The 18,658-nt window shown below is 39.2% G+C and overlaps 1 protein-coding gene across 1 annotated transcript in view; it reads right to left on the bottom strand.

Annotated features, from left to right (window-relative positions):
- Positions 1 to 11,384: 11,384 nt before the first annotated feature.
- Positions 11,385 to 18,658, bottom strand: part of LOC139708791 (inositol oxygenase-like) — a 28,607-nt gene continuing 21,333 nt past the window's right edge. The window contains exons 2-7 of the mRNA XM_071620740.1: positions 17,645 to 17,785; positions 16,919 to 17,008; positions 14,055 to 14,147; positions 13,454 to 13,591; positions 12,400 to 12,740; positions 11,385 to 11,574 (exon numbers count right to left, since the gene is read on the bottom strand). Coding sequence (XP_071476841.1) covers positions 11,466 to 11,574; positions 12,400 to 12,740; positions 13,454 to 13,591; positions 14,055 to 14,147; positions 16,919 to 17,008; positions 17,645 to 17,785 — 912 coding nt within the window. The 3' untranslated portion in view covers positions 11,385 to 11,465. The remainder of the gene's footprint in view (positions 11,575 to 12,399; positions 12,741 to 13,453; positions 13,592 to 14,054; positions 14,148 to 16,918; positions 17,009 to 17,644; positions 17,786 to 18,658) is intronic.

Here is an 18,658-nt window from a genome sequence, read left to right as displayed (position 1 = left end):
TTCAGTTTACTGTAACATATTGACATTATGATTATTTGTTCAATTTGTCTGTGTATTCAAAATACTGGATATTGTAGAATATTATGTATATATGTAGAAATTTAAAAAAAAATCAAAAGTGTGTACAAGAAGTATATAGATTGTTTTAGAAACGTGCTCATTTAATCCATGTTTTGCCATAATTCATAAAACCTAATTGGATTATTTGTTTATAAATTGACAAATTGAATGATTGTATCCTTTAAATTGATTCCTAATTTTTCTCTCTATCTCCATGTTGTGCCTGAGACAAACACATCAGACTTGTACATTTGGTAAGGTTTTCTGGTTATAAATTCTTCTGAAATGCTTGCAACTTTGTGTATGCAAACAGCTGACTAACTAAAAATTAATGCAAGTGTGCATGTTTATCCCATGGTTGTGAACATATTTTACATTCTCACGTAAGTAGAACAGTATGTTATCTTCTTATGTGCACCTACAGCAAAGAAGACCGCAGTTCAAGGGTCTGAAGGTGCTTGTGATGAGATTCTTATCTATGTAGGAGAGAAATTAATCCCTAAACATAAACCCAAATTGCCCCAAAGTTTCATCAGTAGGAAACATCCATGGACTAGAATTGAGGGTTACATACAATAAGATCACTGTTCAATGAGACTACATATTTTAGCCAATAAGATATCGTAACCCTGCACGAAAATTGCACAAAAACACTATGAGTAATCCCTCTCAAACAAGTACTTCAATCACAACTGTCAAATATTTTGTGATAGTTTTCTCCTAATTTCACCAACCTATGAGATTTGATATTACAACTCTTTGAAATATGTGTCTCTCTGCATTTAATCCTCTTATCATGTGTATGGATCACAGCATAAAGTGTCATAGCTTATATACATCTTTCACAGTATTACACTGTTATCCTGTACAGAGTACATAAATACGACTTACACTTATGTAGAGAATCCAATGTATGTGCATTAAATGCTACATGCTGAATTCAGCCATGTTGTGTCATTGTCTGTGCATGTCTTTGCTTTCTTTCTCTACTCCCAGTTGTCGCTGATCACTGTTTCAACAAACCATATCTATGTAGCCCTGCATTTTTTTATCGTTTTCACCATTAGGTGTGGAGTACAGTGCCCGTCCAACCACCTGCTACCCTTTTATGCTTACGATCTCACGACCTTGGCCCAGTTGCATAAAACCATGGCAACTTTTCAATTAATGGTAACTATACAATCAATTATGACAACTACCATAGCAACTCTATTTCATAGCCAATCAAATCCGAGAACTCACTGACGGTTACCACTGATTTATAGAGTTACCATTAATTGTAAAGTTGCCATAGTTTTACAATGGGGCCCTGGTCAGGTTAATAATTGATAATCAGTCGACATCATTGATCACATTTCAGAAAGGAATCCAAACATATTTGTGCAATTTAACTGTTTGCATACATGCAGCGTCCAAAGAACATACGAGGCAGAAAATTCGAAAGCAACAAAGGACGCCTCGTCTTAGAAATTGAAATATCTATGTCTGAAGTATTTACACATAGTCACACACATGTGTGCTTGTGTGTGTTTGTGTGTAATATCATACCTATAATTGTGTGTATATATGCAAATAATTATGTATACATATATATATATATATATATATATATATATATATATATATTGTTACGACCAAAATCACTCAGAGAATGATCGCACAAAAGAAACAATCAACTAATGTTCAGGCTGTTTATTAACAGTGATATTGTGGGTACAGACTCGTAATCGGTTTTCACATCAGAAACAAATATACTGTAAGTCAGTAATGGAATCACACGTATTCCAGGCAAATCCTAAATCACAAAGTCCCTATAGTTCCCTGGTAGTGTATAGATACGATGTTCGATGCACAGGTGAATGGTCCTTGATGCACCGATGAATGACACCTCCGACGTAAATCCAGAGGTGCAGGTTATAATACTCCACGGTATAAATCCAGGGTATATGTCCACATTATAGGTTCACGGTATAATGTTCACAGCGAAATGTGCAGAATCCAATGTTATGACGACCACGTCCAGTTGATGCGGTGAATGATGATTCGCTCAATAATGTTCAGCTAGGAATCCAGCCCGTTACAGCTTTTCCGTAGCAATGTCCATTGACACAAAAATGGAGTCTATCTCCAATGTAGGCAAATTAATTATCTGCAGGCAAAATGTCTCCCAGGCCGTATCTCCACGAACATAACAGGTCAGCAGGTAACACAGGACTGACTATAACAAGTCGCTTCAGAGCCAGAAGTGACGTAACTCTCAGAGCAGTGGTGTTAGGTACTCTGCCTACTGCAGAATTTCTCTGGCTTATATACTATCCATTCACCCCCTTCTAGCACATTCTGTAACTCTCTCCAACCTGGGACCACACACCTGAACATACTGGCAAGTCCAAGTTCCAGGAATCCTGGATGACTCACTGCATAACATCATTGCCAAAATTAACTACCAATCACATTGGGCTACAGGGACAGTGCCTCAGCCAAACATGTAAGCACTTCCTAGAACATTCTGGAATGGGTGGAATCATTCTAGATTGAGTGAGCTATAATGTATTTCCTGTAACATGCATGTACTGTATAGCTACATTGTATACCACCTAGAAAATTCTCCACTGATCTGGTCAGCCTGTATGTACTATATCTATACCACATAGAATGTTCTCCATTAATCTGGTCAACCTGTGTACATACACATTAAAACAACCATATATACAGTACATCATACATGTACATAACTACTAGTGTGTACATTTGTGACAATATATATATATATATATATATATATATGTGTGTGTGTGTGTGTGTGTGTGTGTGTGTGTGTGTGTGTATAATACATGTAAAATCGTATAATTTAGATAGAAAGATAGATAAATGAATAATGAATATTATATATTTACATGTATACAAGTATATTTACTTTTACATGCATCGTCAATGGCTAGCAGCATCTCCGAAGCAAGAAGGTTTTGGCTTGATAATAATGAAAAGAAAAAAGAGAAATTAAAACATGGCTTCATTAGAAATCACCATGATGTGAACCTTCATCACGAAGACAATAAATTATTACAACAGAACAGGCGATTTCAAACGCATGAGGTGTGTAGGGATAACACTGTCGTTTCAGCAAGAGAAAACTGCCCCGTTAATAAAGTGAGCACTGCCCAGTAGAGGGCGTTGTCTAAATGACTCGCTGAGAGTAGCCATGGGCACTGGACTCGATCGCCTTGAATTTGATCTAACCCACTGCGTGGCCGGCGGCAAATAAAATGTTACAATTATATTCCCGTTTAATTGTGCGTTACTCTTAGATACTGTACATATACCTTTATCTGAGATAGATCATTCACCCTTTGACAGACATGCCATCGCATATTGTAAATGTCAGGCTTTATGTATTAATTAATAATTCATACTAACACAATTTCGTAGTTAACAATGATCAAAATGAAAAAAAAAGAGATTATTTTGATGCAAATTATTGGCTATCGTACGATAAGGTCGTAATTTATAAACACAAAGACTCAAACACACATCAATTAGTTCGCGCGCATACACACACTCACACACACACACACACACACACACACATACGCATCCAGGGCCTATACGAACTCATTGTTTACGCAGGAATCAAGATATCATTATTTTTTTTCTACTCCCTATGTATTGACTAACAAGGCCAGAAACGAGCAATGAATATATATTCGATTTCAATAATAAAAAAAAAAGACCACTCGACGGCCGAGAATAATGTTCTGATCCCTTTTTAGGAAAAGACTAATATTTCCTTTCTGCTCATGGCTCCTTTGTTTAAAAGTCATTCAACTACATTTTTAGAAGCTGAGTATAAGTATGGCAGAATGCAGCCACACACACACACACATACACACACTCACACACACACACACACACACACACACACACACACACACACACACACACACACACACACACACACACACACACACACACACACACACACACACACACACACGCATAATTGTGTATCAAGTACTCGTCGGTTGATTGTCTGGACGCACGTTTACATTTACCTGGCACAATGTTTAGCTTTTCGAGTTTCTATATGTTCCAATTTTTACTATTTTTTTCAGCCCGGCCACAAATCGGTGAGGACTGGTTTCAACCGGTATGACCGTCACAGTGAACCGCCTCCATACAAAAAAAATACAAGTGACGTACTGTGAATTAAAGACGCTATATACAGTCACTAGAGAAAATGTTTGCTTTCAGAGACTATGACGGTACAATATTCAGTCAATATTGTTATTCATTGGCTTCCGACTTACACAAGCACATGATTGCTACCGAAAGGAAATCTCTTGGCGTTTTGTGTACTGTTGTACCTTAGGACCATCATTATGAGTAATAAAAGCTTTGTTAATGCATTATTACAAGTTTTTTTTGTGTGTCTGTTGGTTTAGTACTTTGGCGATACACTTCGACACTGTCTTCTATACGTATATGATAATATAGGAAAATACGTTAAGCATGTGTGTTGGTGTAACTTGTAAAAATTGATGTAGAGATCAAAAAGTAATAAGATTTCTTGAGTAATGTCACTTACTGCCTGGGTCACTGACGGGAGACCTAATTGTGACGCGAAGTGTACTAATACATAATCTGTGGACCTTTACGTCTTTCTTGGAGCTAGGCCTGTGCAACAAAGCTCCATCTTTAGGCATTGTATATCGATTATGACAGGGTGTTGGGCAGTGTCGAAGGAGGCCATTTCTATTGGTTTGTTTGTTTATTTATTTGTTGTTGTTGTTTTTTTTGGAATTGTAGCGGAAAGCTAAAAGAATCGGTTTAAAAAGTCAGCTACAAAAGTGACTCAATAATAACTGTTTTAAATACACTTGTTACATAGTGTACTATCTATAATAAACTTGACGCCTTCGAACGTAGGATTTATATATATATATATATATTATATATATACACACACACATGTATATTTATATTTGTTGGAATGTGTCATAATAGTTGAGAGACACACAAAAATGTGTTACCAGCACAAGTGAGGTGTTCTTGATCTCCCTCTCTCTCCCTCCCTCCTCTCTTCTCTTTATGTATGCATATATTATATATATTATATATACATATGTATATACACACATATATATATATATATATATATATATATACACATATATATATATATATATATATATATATATATATGTATAAACTTTTCTCTGTGGTGACCCGTTTGGGCCACGAAAATCTTTAGATATGAAATTTTGTTGACTCGGAAAGAAATGTAGTGGACCGAAATAAACGGAAACATAACAATCCACTTTTTTTAACCTTAAGTGCCCGATTAGGCCAACAAAAGATACCTTTTTGAAACACTGGCGTAGCCAGGGGGGGGGGGGGGGGGGGCGATGGGGGCGGTCGCCCCCCCTAAGATTTGGACCGGGGATTTGGGAGGCGGAAAAAAAAATGCGTGTATACTGTATGCATGCACATGAAGCGGGTCTCCTTTGCAACCTTTCATCAAATAAGATATTTTTTTTTGAATATTTCACTCAAAGTGTGCACCAGATCGTTGAATTTCAATTCAAAATATGCAAAATCTCTCGTGCTTGGGAGGGGGTATCCCCCTCCCAAACCCTCCCCCTCTGTGCCTCTTTCCCTAGCTAAGTACACTTTTTAGATTTACAAAAAATTATGAATAATTCTGAGTGCACAAGACTTATCACTTATATTCCGAAAACTCAAGGTTCCCTCATGTATTAGGGGAATTTCCCCTTTTAATCGACCCTTTCCTCCCTCAGCCCCCCCCCATCAGTTTTTTTATTTTTTTTTGGTGATTTCCCAAATGTTGATTCCATCAAATATGCGTATACGAGATATCTCAATTTCAACCTTCAAAAGGAAGGGAAGAGTGGAGATAACACTCGCCCACGCCTTCTCCCTGCTCGCCCCCCCCCCCCCCCCCCCCCCGCCATGCATAGAAGTAGACTGTGGCTATACCCAGATCGCTTTATTTCAATTCTAAAAACGCAAAAGCTCCACGAGCGGGAGGGGGAATCCCCCTTCCCCTAAGCTCTACCTCACTAGACTTTATACATACACACAGATGGTGCACATTCGGAATAAGAGCTAAATTCCATGATTTTAACACTTCGATGAAAAAGTATGGCACCAAAAATTTGCACCAGAAAACGCAAAATTACCTTCGTGTGGCAGGGGATATGCCCCTATCTACACCCTCGTGTGCATGCTTTTTCTGTTTGATTGCTGAACAGACAGCGTTCATGATATTCAGTGAATACAAGAAGACTAGTGTATTTAAATTATACCATTTTATAGGCAAATTGTTCAATAATAATCTACACTAAAATATACTGCAACCTTAAACAAGTGGGACTGTTTCAACTCGTTAAAACACGCAAAAACATGCATCAAATTGCACCATTTGCAACATCAAAATGCAAAAAGTTCTCACCGTGGAAGGGGGGACACTCCCCTCCCACACCCTCCCCTCCCCCCTGGCTCGCTCCACCCGCTCGGGTTCAGTCGCGTTCATGATATTCAGTGAAAAGAATTAATACAAGAAGTGTATTTAAATTATATCATTTTATAGGCAAATTGTTCAATAATAATCTACACTAAAATATACTGCAACCTTAAACAAGTGGCACTGTTTCAACTCGTTAAAATACGCAAAAACATGCATCAAATTGCACCATTTGCAACATCAAAATGCAAAAAGTTCTCACCGTGGGAGGGGGACACCCCCCTCCCACACCCTCCCTTCCCCCCTCGCTCGCTCCACCCGCTCGGGTTCAGTCGCGTTCATCAGTGAAAAGAATTGATACAAGAAGTGTATTCAAATTAGATCATTTAATAGGCAAATTGTTCAATAATAATCTACACTAAAATATACTGCTACCTTAAACAAGTGGGACTGTTTCACGTCGATAAAACGCGCAAAAACATGCATCAAATTGAACTATTGCAAAATCAAAATGCAAAAAGTTCTTACCGTGGGAGGGGGGAAACCCCCCTCCCACACCCTCCCCTCCCCCCTCGCTCGCTCCACTCGCTAGGGTTCAGTCGCGTTCATGATATTCAATGAAAAGAATTGATACAATAAGTGTATTTAAATTATCCCATTTTATAGGCAAATTGTTCAATAATAATCTACACTAAAATATACTGCTATATACCTTAAACAAGTAGGACTGTTTCACGTCGATAAAACGCGCAAAAACATGCATCAAATTGCACCATTTGCAATATCAAAATGCAAAAAGTTCTTATCGTGGATAGGTCCCCCCTCACCCTCCCCTCCCCCTTCGCTCGCTCCGCTCGCTCGGGTTCAGTCGCGTTCATGATATTCAATGAAAAGAATTAATACAATAAGTGTATTTAAATTATCCCATTTTATGGGCAAATTGTTCAATAATAATCTACACTAAAATATACTGCTATATACCTTAAACAAGTGGGACTGTTTCACGTCGATAAAACGCGCAAAAACATGCATCAAATTGCACCATTTGCAACATCAAAATGCAAAAAGTTCTTATCGTGGGAGGGGGGACACCCCCCTCCCACACCCTCCCCTCCCCCTTCGCTCGCTCCGCTCGCTCGGGTTCAGTCGCGTTCATGATATTCAGTGAAAAGAATTAATACAAGAAGTGTGTTTAAATTATACCATTTTATAGGCAAATTGTTCAATAATAATCAACACTAAAATATACTGCTACCTTAAACAAGTGGGACTGTTTCACGTCGATAAAACGCGCAAAAACATGCATCAAATTGCACCATTGCAAAATCAAAATGCAAAAAGTTCTTACCCTGGGAGGGGGGAAACCCCCCTCCCACACCCTCCCCTTCCCCCCTCGCTCGCTCCGCTTGCTAGGGTTCAGTCGCGCTCATGATATTCAATGAAAAGAATTAATACAAGAAGTGTATTTAAATTATACCATTTTATAGGCAAATTGTTCAATAATAATCTACACTAAAATTTACTGCTATATACCTTAAACAAGTGGGACTGTTTCACGTCGATAAAACGCGCAAAAACATGCATCAAATTGCACCATTTGCAACATCAAAATGCAAAAAGTTCTTACCGTGGGAGGGGGGGGGGGGGGACACCCCCCTCCCACACCCTCCCCTACCCCCTCTCTCGCTCCGCTCGCTCGGGTTCAGTCGCGTTCATGATATTCAGTGAAAAGAATTAATACAAGAAGTGTATCTAAATTATACCCTTTTAGAGGCAAATTATTCAATAATAATCTACATCAAAATAAACTGCTACCATAAACAAGTGGGACTGTTTCACGTCGATAAAACGCGCAAAAACATGCATCAAATTGCACCATTTACAACATCAAAATGCAAAAAAGTTCTTACCGTGGGAGGGGGGACACCCCCCTCCCACACCCTCCCCCCCTCGCTCGCTCCGCTCGCTCGGGCTCGGTCGCTTCGCTCCCTCGCAGACTAACCGCCCCCCCTAAGATGAAATCCTGGCTACGCCGTTGTTTTGAAAATTTGGTGGCCCGGCATGCAAATGTCGAGCCCTGATATATAAATTGTAAGTGCGTGTGTGTTTGTGTGTCTGCATGTGTCAAAAGAGTGTTAGAATATATAAACGAGCGTTAGAATATATAAACACTCCATCACTCAATATTCAAGATTTGTTAGTTCATCCAAAAATATTTTATTGACAAAATGGTGTCAAAAGTATTTCATATTATTTACAAAAAGAACAAACACAAAAAGAACGGTTTACATTTTGCCATGATGAATATCAATCGTATCAAATACCATAGATATGTCCCAATTAATGGCGTATAAAAATACATGCAACGTATCATAATATATCCTCATGATTTTATATAAAGTTATTCCTCGATGTTATAAATTTTAACTTTCCAAACTGCATATACTCGAACAAACTGTGGTACACAATTTATACTTTCTGTCCTGAGCAGACGGAAAAGTTAGTCCATATTACACTCATAAATAGATGTTTCGTAATGTACGATATTATCAACAAGAGATAGAAGGTGCAATGTTACATACAGAGATTTACAAACCATTGAATTGTTGAGACATATTACACAGTAAAGTGTTGTTTGTATTCCTATTATTCTATCTCTTAATAAGACAGCTACGCGTACAATCTGGAAAGTTTTAACTTCTCACAGCAACAACAACAACAAACATAATTCAACAGCGAACAATATGGGGGCAATAATATAAGATGCGGAATGACGATCCTATAGCTAAACATGGATTGCATGCGTAAAAAACAAGTCAACCTTGTCTAGCCAGTGATTGTTCAAATCTTGACATAAATAGATTTATTGGGTACTACAGTACTTTCTATTGTAACCTGTGTTGCTGCTATTGCTGTCGTTACCCAATTCTTACCATGACTATCATTCGTCATAAATCCTTGCACTTGTAATTCACTTTGTACAATTAAAAACAAAACTCACACAGCTAAACATAGACAACACAGGGAAAGTATACGGTTTATTTTCTGCGTTGAAAGTGCAGGGTATAGCGCGGGAAACGCTCAATACTAAAAAGTCGAAGCGTGGACCGTATTAGTCAACGCGTAAGTGAAAGAGATATAAAAAAAAAATCATCTCCCACAAAACGGATCCGAACTAAACGGACAACCTTCTTGATCTAAAGAGGTGCCTCGTTCTGATCCAACACCGATTGCTAAATCAGACGTAGTGGCAGTAGGCCTACACTAACAGTAGGCCTACACTAACAGTAGGCCTACGCTGTATTTTCAATAAATTTGCTGCTTTTTTTTCATACAGTACATTGTATTCTGATTTTTTTCCTGAGGCGATCACAGAAAGGAAAATCATCCGCTTCTTTGAAGAAATTCATATATAATTCGATTTTTCACCACGCAAAGCGAATTTGTGAATTTAACCCTGAGTATTAACAATTCCCCGAATCGCTAACACTGTGTACCGTCATCACACACTTCCATGAAATACTCGCTTGCAAACTTTGGTATCATGCACACACATAAGTATTTCAAAATGGCTGACCAATAGTGAAGCCATTTTTCTCCTTTTATATTTTTATCATTTTATAAAAGATTTTATCATTAATAGGTCAACGTCTTCTTTACATGATTACAATGGCCATAGGGCAGTAATTAAAATGTCCATACAGTAGACACACACACACACACACACACACACACACACACACACAAACACAAACGTGATTATCAATGGTACCCTGATTTACTCCGTACAGGTATAAGAATGATTCAACATGTAATATATTATATAAACCTGACATTATTTAGCAGCATATTGCCTAATGTGTTATGTACAGATATCAGTGGAAACAAAACAGATCGAATTAGTACGGCTTCAATACCCACACTTTAACTCGCAAGACAAGAAGACATGATAAAGGTACAAATTCAATAACGAAGACAAAACATCATACACCTTTCTTGGGTAGACCAGGGTCTTACTGAAACAAGACATTTTTAGACCAGATTTGGACCTCCATTTTGCGATCTATGGGTCCAACATGAGAGTTGTCTGCTTCTTGTATCCCATGTATGCAAAAATAAATAAATAAACTTAAAAATGATTACAAGAGTTTTTTTTCTTTTCTGGTCAATTCACTTTCACACAATAAGAGACAAAACAATCAGCCACTTAAACTTTACACTTGTCTTCTTTCAAAGAGAAGAAGACATATTCAAAGTACCGAGTATACCGGTATCGTGTGGGGCCATAATATTAAACTGTGTTTAAAACCCAGACAACACAAACGTAAGAAAACCTCAACTTTTCGAGAAAGGAAGCATACTATGTCTTATCAGCCAGGGTTTTTGTTTGCTTTTCTGCGTTTTTTTTTTTTTCAGGCACGTCTGCCATACAGAAGGGCGTGGTGGTGTCACAAAGTTTTCCTGTTTAGCCTGGCAGGAAGTTCAGAAATGGTTAATCTCTCTCAGAGAACGTTACAAGACACATTGTGGATGCCTGACCGGATACTACGGAGGTACTTGTATTATTGTAGCCACACTCGTCTGCGTTGGAATCATCAGGACAGAATGTTGTAGACTTGTGTAAAAGCGAGCTTTAGACCGGCAACGCGAACGCTATAGACGGCGCAGCCTCCCTGGTGTAATACTGGAAACAGCTGTCTCGCGAATGTACAAAACACCATTATTTTAGCCTAACAGCGCCGCCTTTAGCGTTCTCGTCCAAATCTAAAGCTCGCTAATAACTGTGGCAGACTATAGGTGCATAGAAGATTGTGTCGACGCTGATGTTGTAGACCGAGGCTTGTAAGAATTGGCAGACATGTACGTGCATAGAAGATTGTGTCGACGCTGATTTGGAGGAGCGGGCGAAGTGTTGCGGAATCTACCACTTGAGCTTCCCGGGTAGGTACTTGTCGACGAGGGACTGATAGTACGGACGAAGAGCGTCAATGTCCGGGACAGAGTCAGATTTGGAGTACAGATCAAATTGACTGCGGGACAAAGAAAATATGAAAGGAGACATTATGAGACATTTGTTTATTGAGTCCATTGGAAGAAGTACTTACAGTAGAAGCTCACAAAATACAACTTGCGCAAGACATTATTCAGGCATTGATTATGGTTTATATAAGTTGCCATTTCTGGACTTTTTTTTGGCAAGCTCCATAAATTTGAAGGAAATGCCGCATCATGATTGTCTCACACATGGCAATATTATTGTTTACAGGTCTCTACATAACTGTTAAATCTCTCTCATGCTAAAGTCTATAAAAATCTTATGTGTCATTGAACACTACGCAGTAGGACGAATGAAATCTACAACAATCGCCAGCTACCGTGCATCGAATGGACAGTTGTGGAACTTGGTCCCCAAAATTATCATGCCGAGTAGAATTGTTGGCAAAGATGATTATATAATCAATCCAGGTTGTAGGTAACGAGTGATCTCGCGACAATCTGCAATCAGTGTTGTAATGCCTCTACAAGTTTTTTTTTTTTTCAAATTTCCAAAATTATCATGCCTAGTAGAATTGTTGGCAAAGATGATATTATGGTAATCAATCCAGGTTGTAGGTAACGAGTGATCTAGCGACAATCTGCAATCAGTGCTGTAATGCCTCTACAAGTGTTTTTTTTTTTAATCTTCGAGCTCTTCTACTTCAAAACGGTGCTTCTCATCCATCAAAGATTGTTCAGCAACTGGATGAGGGTTTGCAGTGTGGTGTTCCTGACAGTGGATGCAATTTGCTTTTTTGTACTCTTTCGGGTGTATAATTCTTTACGGGACACTACCAGAAGAGTGGAAGTCAACTCACTTGAACTCAAGAATCCACTTGAGCATCTCTTCGTCCCTGTTGTCCATGAGGTACGTGTACTCGCCGCTCCGGTGCCATGGGTAGAAAGAATGGAAGCGCACCATGTAGAGCCCCTCCTCCGGTAAGGTGGTCTTGTTCTTGATGAGCACGTGGTACATGTACTCGTCGTGACCCCATGACATCATCACGTTGTTGAGACCGCAGTTCTCCTTGTACATGCCGAGGCGCGTGTTGTAGCGGGGGTCTTTTATGTCCGGGTTATCTGCGAAGCTCTTTAAACCGTAAGCCACGGATTCTACCGGCCTGCAACCCACGGGGAATGTGTCGCCGACAGTTGACCACTGCACAAATACAACCCAAAGCAATGATATAGCATCGTAAGGTCAAATCTACATTACATGAAACCCACATTCTGCCCGAAGATTTTAAATAGGCCCACCCAGGATAAACAATAATTAAGCGTAAAATTTCCAGACTTAAAATGGTCATACAGATACACTTCCTTTCCGTCAACTTTAACCCAGTTGAAGCCATATATTTTTCTACATCAACAGCAAGGGAATTCTCTTTGCCTACACAACTTTGTGTCATGTTCGACGTAATATCGTTCAGGCTACTAGTGGGAACCTAAGCATCTCAACATTCCATGCTTGATCCTAGTCCTTTCCTGAAAAGACAGCACAGTCGTCACTCGACACTGTGTAGCTTGGTCTTTGAGATACTCCCGATCGAGTCCGTTCATTTAGTCGTAATGTAGGCCTATAGCTGGAAATCATACATTTGCCTTCATATGAGAATGAGAATGCGAAATACATGCTTTCGATATATTCAAGTCAGATGTATATTATCAAGAAGGTAATTAATTTGCTTGAAAGTTCATCCCTGCGCGTAACAGGTTTCAATTCTCAGCTAGATCACAATACATGCATTATGAAATAACTTAGCGTCGGACATGATATGGAACAGATTAGATGACGGTACAGATTGTAAGAGTGAAAACTATCGTAAAATCTGACGAGTGAACTGACGATGCGATGGGTCATTCCATCCTCACCTGTGGTTGACCATCCATGATCATGACTTTGCCCAAATCGTGAATGAGACCAATGAGGTGGAACCAGTCCTGATCCGGGTGCTTCTCCCGAATTCGCTCGGCCGTCTGGAATGCGTGGTAGATGTTTGGCAGCGACGTCTGCAGGAAAATACGATAAAATCGGTTTTATTCAATCCAAAGAGAAATTTGACGTGTAGAAAACTCGGGGGCAACTACACGCAATTTCAACAATTAGAAACACGCAATGACGACAGGTCATACCAATGAGGCTTGTTGATACAACACTACGATCCGTATTCTGTTCCCTACGTCGTCTGCTTAAAGTATGAAAGGCGAGAGTCGAGCGAAAATATTGCGAAAGCAGGAGCGGATTCAGGAATGCCGTAAAGGGGAGGCGTCTTTACAAAATTAAGGGGGCGCACGCATCCCCATTTTTCTTTTTATTTCTATTGTTTTAACAACAAAAGAGGGGCGCCCCCCCCCCCCCCCAAGATCCGCCACTGCGAAAGAGTCGTGCGCAATTCGTCGACTGTACAGGTATTGGCGACGCTACATACTGGTGCCACAGTTTAATGGACTGCGATATCGACATCAAACTTACATCGGGGTCGCTTTCATCGACGACGCTGTTGAGGAACTCCAGGGCTTCCATGACCGTCATCTCCTTGTGACTGAAGCCGAGCCATTTCTCGTGCTGTCAATGGGAAAAGAATGTTTGGATGAAAAAGGCAGAAAGGCAGCGTGAATACACTTATCCAAAACACTCATTAATAACCTTTTCATGATTATGCACTGTGCATAATCATTCGCTAGCAAAGGTTACAACATAATGTCAAAGTTTACAGCATTACCCGTATTGGATATAATAAGATAAGTGTGCGAATATTTCTCAATGCATCGGGAACAACAGTTCGGTGCATTATTAATGTAATGTTATTTGATTCTGAGATAAAGGGGTTTTAAATTTAACGACTCTGTGAACTCAAACGATCTTTCTTCATAAATTTGTCATTTCCGTTTCTCCGGGAAATTGATATCGAAAGGATGAATGAGGATTATTAGTGATGAGTATTGCATGGTGTTAGAAAATGACTCGTGTACATAAAACGCTTATTATCGTCATGATACAACATGAATCACATACTGTACAGACAAACGATGTCCACACGAATCCCAGACACATGCAATCTGAATTCATAACGTGTCATAAACCTATCAGGTACTATAAAGAAACCACATTCGTGGTGCTTTGGTAATGTTTCCGTTTTTGGTTCTACTTCTTACTTATCACTGGTGGGTGAAACAGAGTAAAATGCTCTCTTTCATGTTAATCTTTTGTTGTCCATAGACAATAATTCTGTTTTGCTCACAGTATGTATTCAAAAACCTTATTAATGTCAAGTTTATCACAGATTTTGAAATGAACAACACATTTCGGAAAAAAGAAGAAAGTTCCAGTTTTCCCTGCTATATGAAATTGCAATGAAAGGCAACATAAGGGTTACACCGTTGATGGCAACTGAGATGGTGGTAAAGTGCACTCCCGTTATAGCGAACACGGCTGTAACGAAATTCTCGTTACAACGAAATAAAAATTCAGGTATATATCTTTATGCACTATACTGTTTGCAGGGCTCGACACAAACGGTGGCCCGTGGCCCGGGGCTACCAAAAACGCACGTCGGGCCACCAAAATTTCAGAAATTAAGAATTTGTTGGCCTGATCGGGCCACCAAAAAAGGTCGGATGTTTGCCTTCGGGCCAACAAAAATAAAAGTTAGTGTGAAGCCCTGCTGTTTGGTTATAACGATATATCGATACAACAAAAGAAAACAACCGGTACCGAGGACTTCGTTATCATGGGAGTACACCGACGTACTCGGTCGGTATACCTTAAAAAAAAAAAGGAGTTTGAGAGGAGGGGTGCAATACTGGAGTGATGTCAAAAAGTTATGATGACTCATTTATGCGTTGGGATGGGGGGGGGGGATGACACACGAATAATCCATGTAAATGATAACTGAACAAGAACGGTTTCCATGGCAACACCTTTACCCCGTGTGCACTTTTAAGTATGATAAAAATGGTAAGTCTGCTATTCGCTGATCGTTCACAAGAAGCACATCGATGATGACTATTATCATTTATTATCATCAAACGCGAAAAATACTGATTCATTTTTTCGCTTTGATAGCCTGCCTTCGAGATACTACATAAGCAGAATTTATATTTACACTTAAATTTATAATTCATCACTCTTATGGTCTTTCTGTTTCTAAAGGGCATTATGATAGATTTATTTCCAGCTCGTCTTACCCGAATGGACGTATACAGGTATAGGCTCCATACTCCTTTAAAACCAAGAATGATTGTTCTTTCACTTGCCCGAAAGCGAGTTTTGATAGCAATGACAAGCGGGTAAATCGGTTTGCATAGCACGCTGACCCGAAACTTAACAAAGTCCCTCAGCGTATATGCTTATAATGGTGCTAAAAGATCGTGAAGTGTGCATGACCTTCTATTCGTTGTTATGGAAACGCTCTGAACTTATTGTTCTCCCTTCCAAATTTGTGTTCTTCAGTGGTTTTTAACCACCAATACGCAATTACTCTGAGCGCTTTGGTGAAGTTGCAGACGACCAGCGAAAAGCAGAATTCAGTGCCACACATAGAATCTCTGAAGCTTACAAAATGACTAACAGATGCATCCCGATGGAAGTATGAAATTAACTCGGAAATTAAAGGGATGGTAGAGTTTCGGTTGAAATGGGATTTTGAGATTTAAAACGTTTTATGATCATTTTTTTTTTTTGGGGGGGGGGGGGACAATGAGAAAGCTATGTAAAATAGTATGAAGGAAAGTACAATTTAAGAGGAATTCAAAGTTACTTGATGAAAATTGGTTTTGAAATGGCTGAGATATCTAAAGCAAAGCAATCCTAATAAAAGATGGGACCCACCCTTTATTAAGACTGCTCTGTTGTACTTTGTCTTCGGATATCTCAGCCATTTAAAAAACTATTTTCATAAAATAGACTTGGAATTCCTCTCAGAATTGGAGGCTTCTTAACATTTCATAAAGTGATTTCTAATACACGTATCTCACAAAAAGTTGAAAAGCTGAATTCTCACTTCAACCAATACTATACTATCCCTTTAACTATGGTATATATACCTTGATTCTGAGTATATTAAGCACTGGTCCTTTCCGCGCAGGTACTCCATAACAAACTAGCTTCCAATTTGCTATTTACATATTCCACACCACCGATCTATAACTGCCAAAAGACATACAAAATTTTCTTCGCCGTCAAAGTTCGAATTGAAAATTGACAGGAAGAAGAAAAAAATTGACAAGTCCGAAAAATATAGGTGTGAAGCACAGATCTTTTTGCAATCTACCGTACCTGAGACTATACAGAGGAGCTAGAGGGAAAAATAGACGTCATATTGACGATGTATCTACTTGTTTCGTAACGTAGTCGACCGTCTGGTGGGTGTGCATCTGGTAGTAAGTCCTCTTCACCGCAGCCATGACAGGATCAGTCTCATCATCCTGGGTGACGAAAAACAACAATATACTTTCACCTGAAAATTTCATCTAAAACCGAGTAAAATAAGTTTAAATATACATGAATACTATCGTTTAGATAGTAAAACGAAGTTGCATACCATTCGCTTATCACTCAAGTGAGCACGGAAAAGGGAATTTCTTATCATCTCTTTTGGTTAGAACGTTTACAAACTTGCTGAAAAGTTTACATGTCGGTGGTCATTTCGAGACTCGACTTTTGAATAACAAACGGAACATAAAGAGAAAGGTTGATCCTAAATATTTAACAGTTTTATGTACCACTCGCACACTCCATTAGGTAAATCTTATAATCCAACAAAAGGTGTTTAACAAATACATCCCTTCTGTATAACACATCTATCAAAAATTCTGGTAAGTACTGGCAAATCAAACTGACACAATTTTAAAAACTTTAACATGAGGATTAAAAAAGAACATGAAAAAGAAGCAAGTAAAGACACCCTTCCCCTCCCAACCAATTAGAGCAAAATAAAGTAAACATAGGCACTGCTATTTACAACAGAAATTCATAGAACTGTTTAGCTTCAATCGCGGCTTTAAGACAGCTCAGGCACCTTACCCACCTTTTGGGGCAGACACCCAGCACAGTCTACTCACCGCAAATACTCTAAAATCGTCTACTTTCTTGCCGGGCTCAAAGGTTCTCTCGATCCCGAGATATTTCTTTTCCTCGTCCGAGATGTCCGGCCTGTAGATCGGTGAGGGATCGATGATAGTCCTTGTCTCAGGTGTGTTCTCCTGCATGATGTGCACAACAAATTGGGGTAAGACAAAAGAAAAATAGGGACAACTTCCAGAATGCGTTGAATATTAAAGTCGCGGAAAACAATGAGATTAAATAGCGACGACCGGATTCAGTGCTACTTGTGTAAGAAAGTATATGACCGTAGTTCCCCGAACATCACATGACAACCAAGATGTCAAAGAAGAGACTGTTTTTCGATACCTGTGGATGTTTTCTTGTTGTTTTGTTTTCTATTCCCATCTGAACAAGGGAGTGTGCAAAAGCAAAGTGAAAGAAGCCATAGTGTGGCATCTTTGTCACAAGTAAAGCTTTAACCAAGGAGTTATACTCGGCTCGCCTTATTTATCTCCTTGCTTTAACAAACACACCAGTACGCGGTCTTTAAGATATTTCCAGGTGAGCAAGGTCAAATTATCTCTCTATTTTTTTCAGCGACTTTTATAACCGAGGAAGCCATGAGCTTGCATGCAGTATTTGGTCGTTGCTGTTGCTACTATTATGCTGGTATGTTTAATTTGTTTTCTATTCACGAACCAGCAACGGTACGGAACAGGTTCGAACCGCTTCCCCGGGTGAAAGAGTGTCAGTGATCACTGTCTTTTAAACCCCATGAAGTGCGTTCACACTTTGCCGAAGACGGGAACAGACAACGCACACGTTGGCTCGTAGGCCTACACTGCAAAAGTTATACACTGTGACTGTACTACTCATGATCTGAAACTCTAAAATCGGGTATCGGAAATTGCCGCACAACAATGAAATAGTGCAGTTACATAGCACTGCCGATAGGTCTCAGATAATGACGTTGCATTTCCTTGACATGAGGGAGCCACCATTAAACAAACTCGATGATCATTGTTTCACTG

The sequence above is a fragment of the Diadema antillarum genome, unplaced genomic scaffold, assembly GCF_040938485.1.
Source record: "Diadema antillarum isolate AM-2024a unplaced genomic scaffold, OU_Dant_1.0 seq00001373_RagTag, whole genome shotgun sequence".
Taxonomy (NCBI): Eukaryota; Metazoa; Echinodermata; class Echinoidea; order Diadematoida; family Diadematidae; genus Diadema; species Diadema antillarum.
Note: the sequence above shows the minus strand (reverse complement) of the source record. Positions and strands in the feature narration are given on the sequence as shown.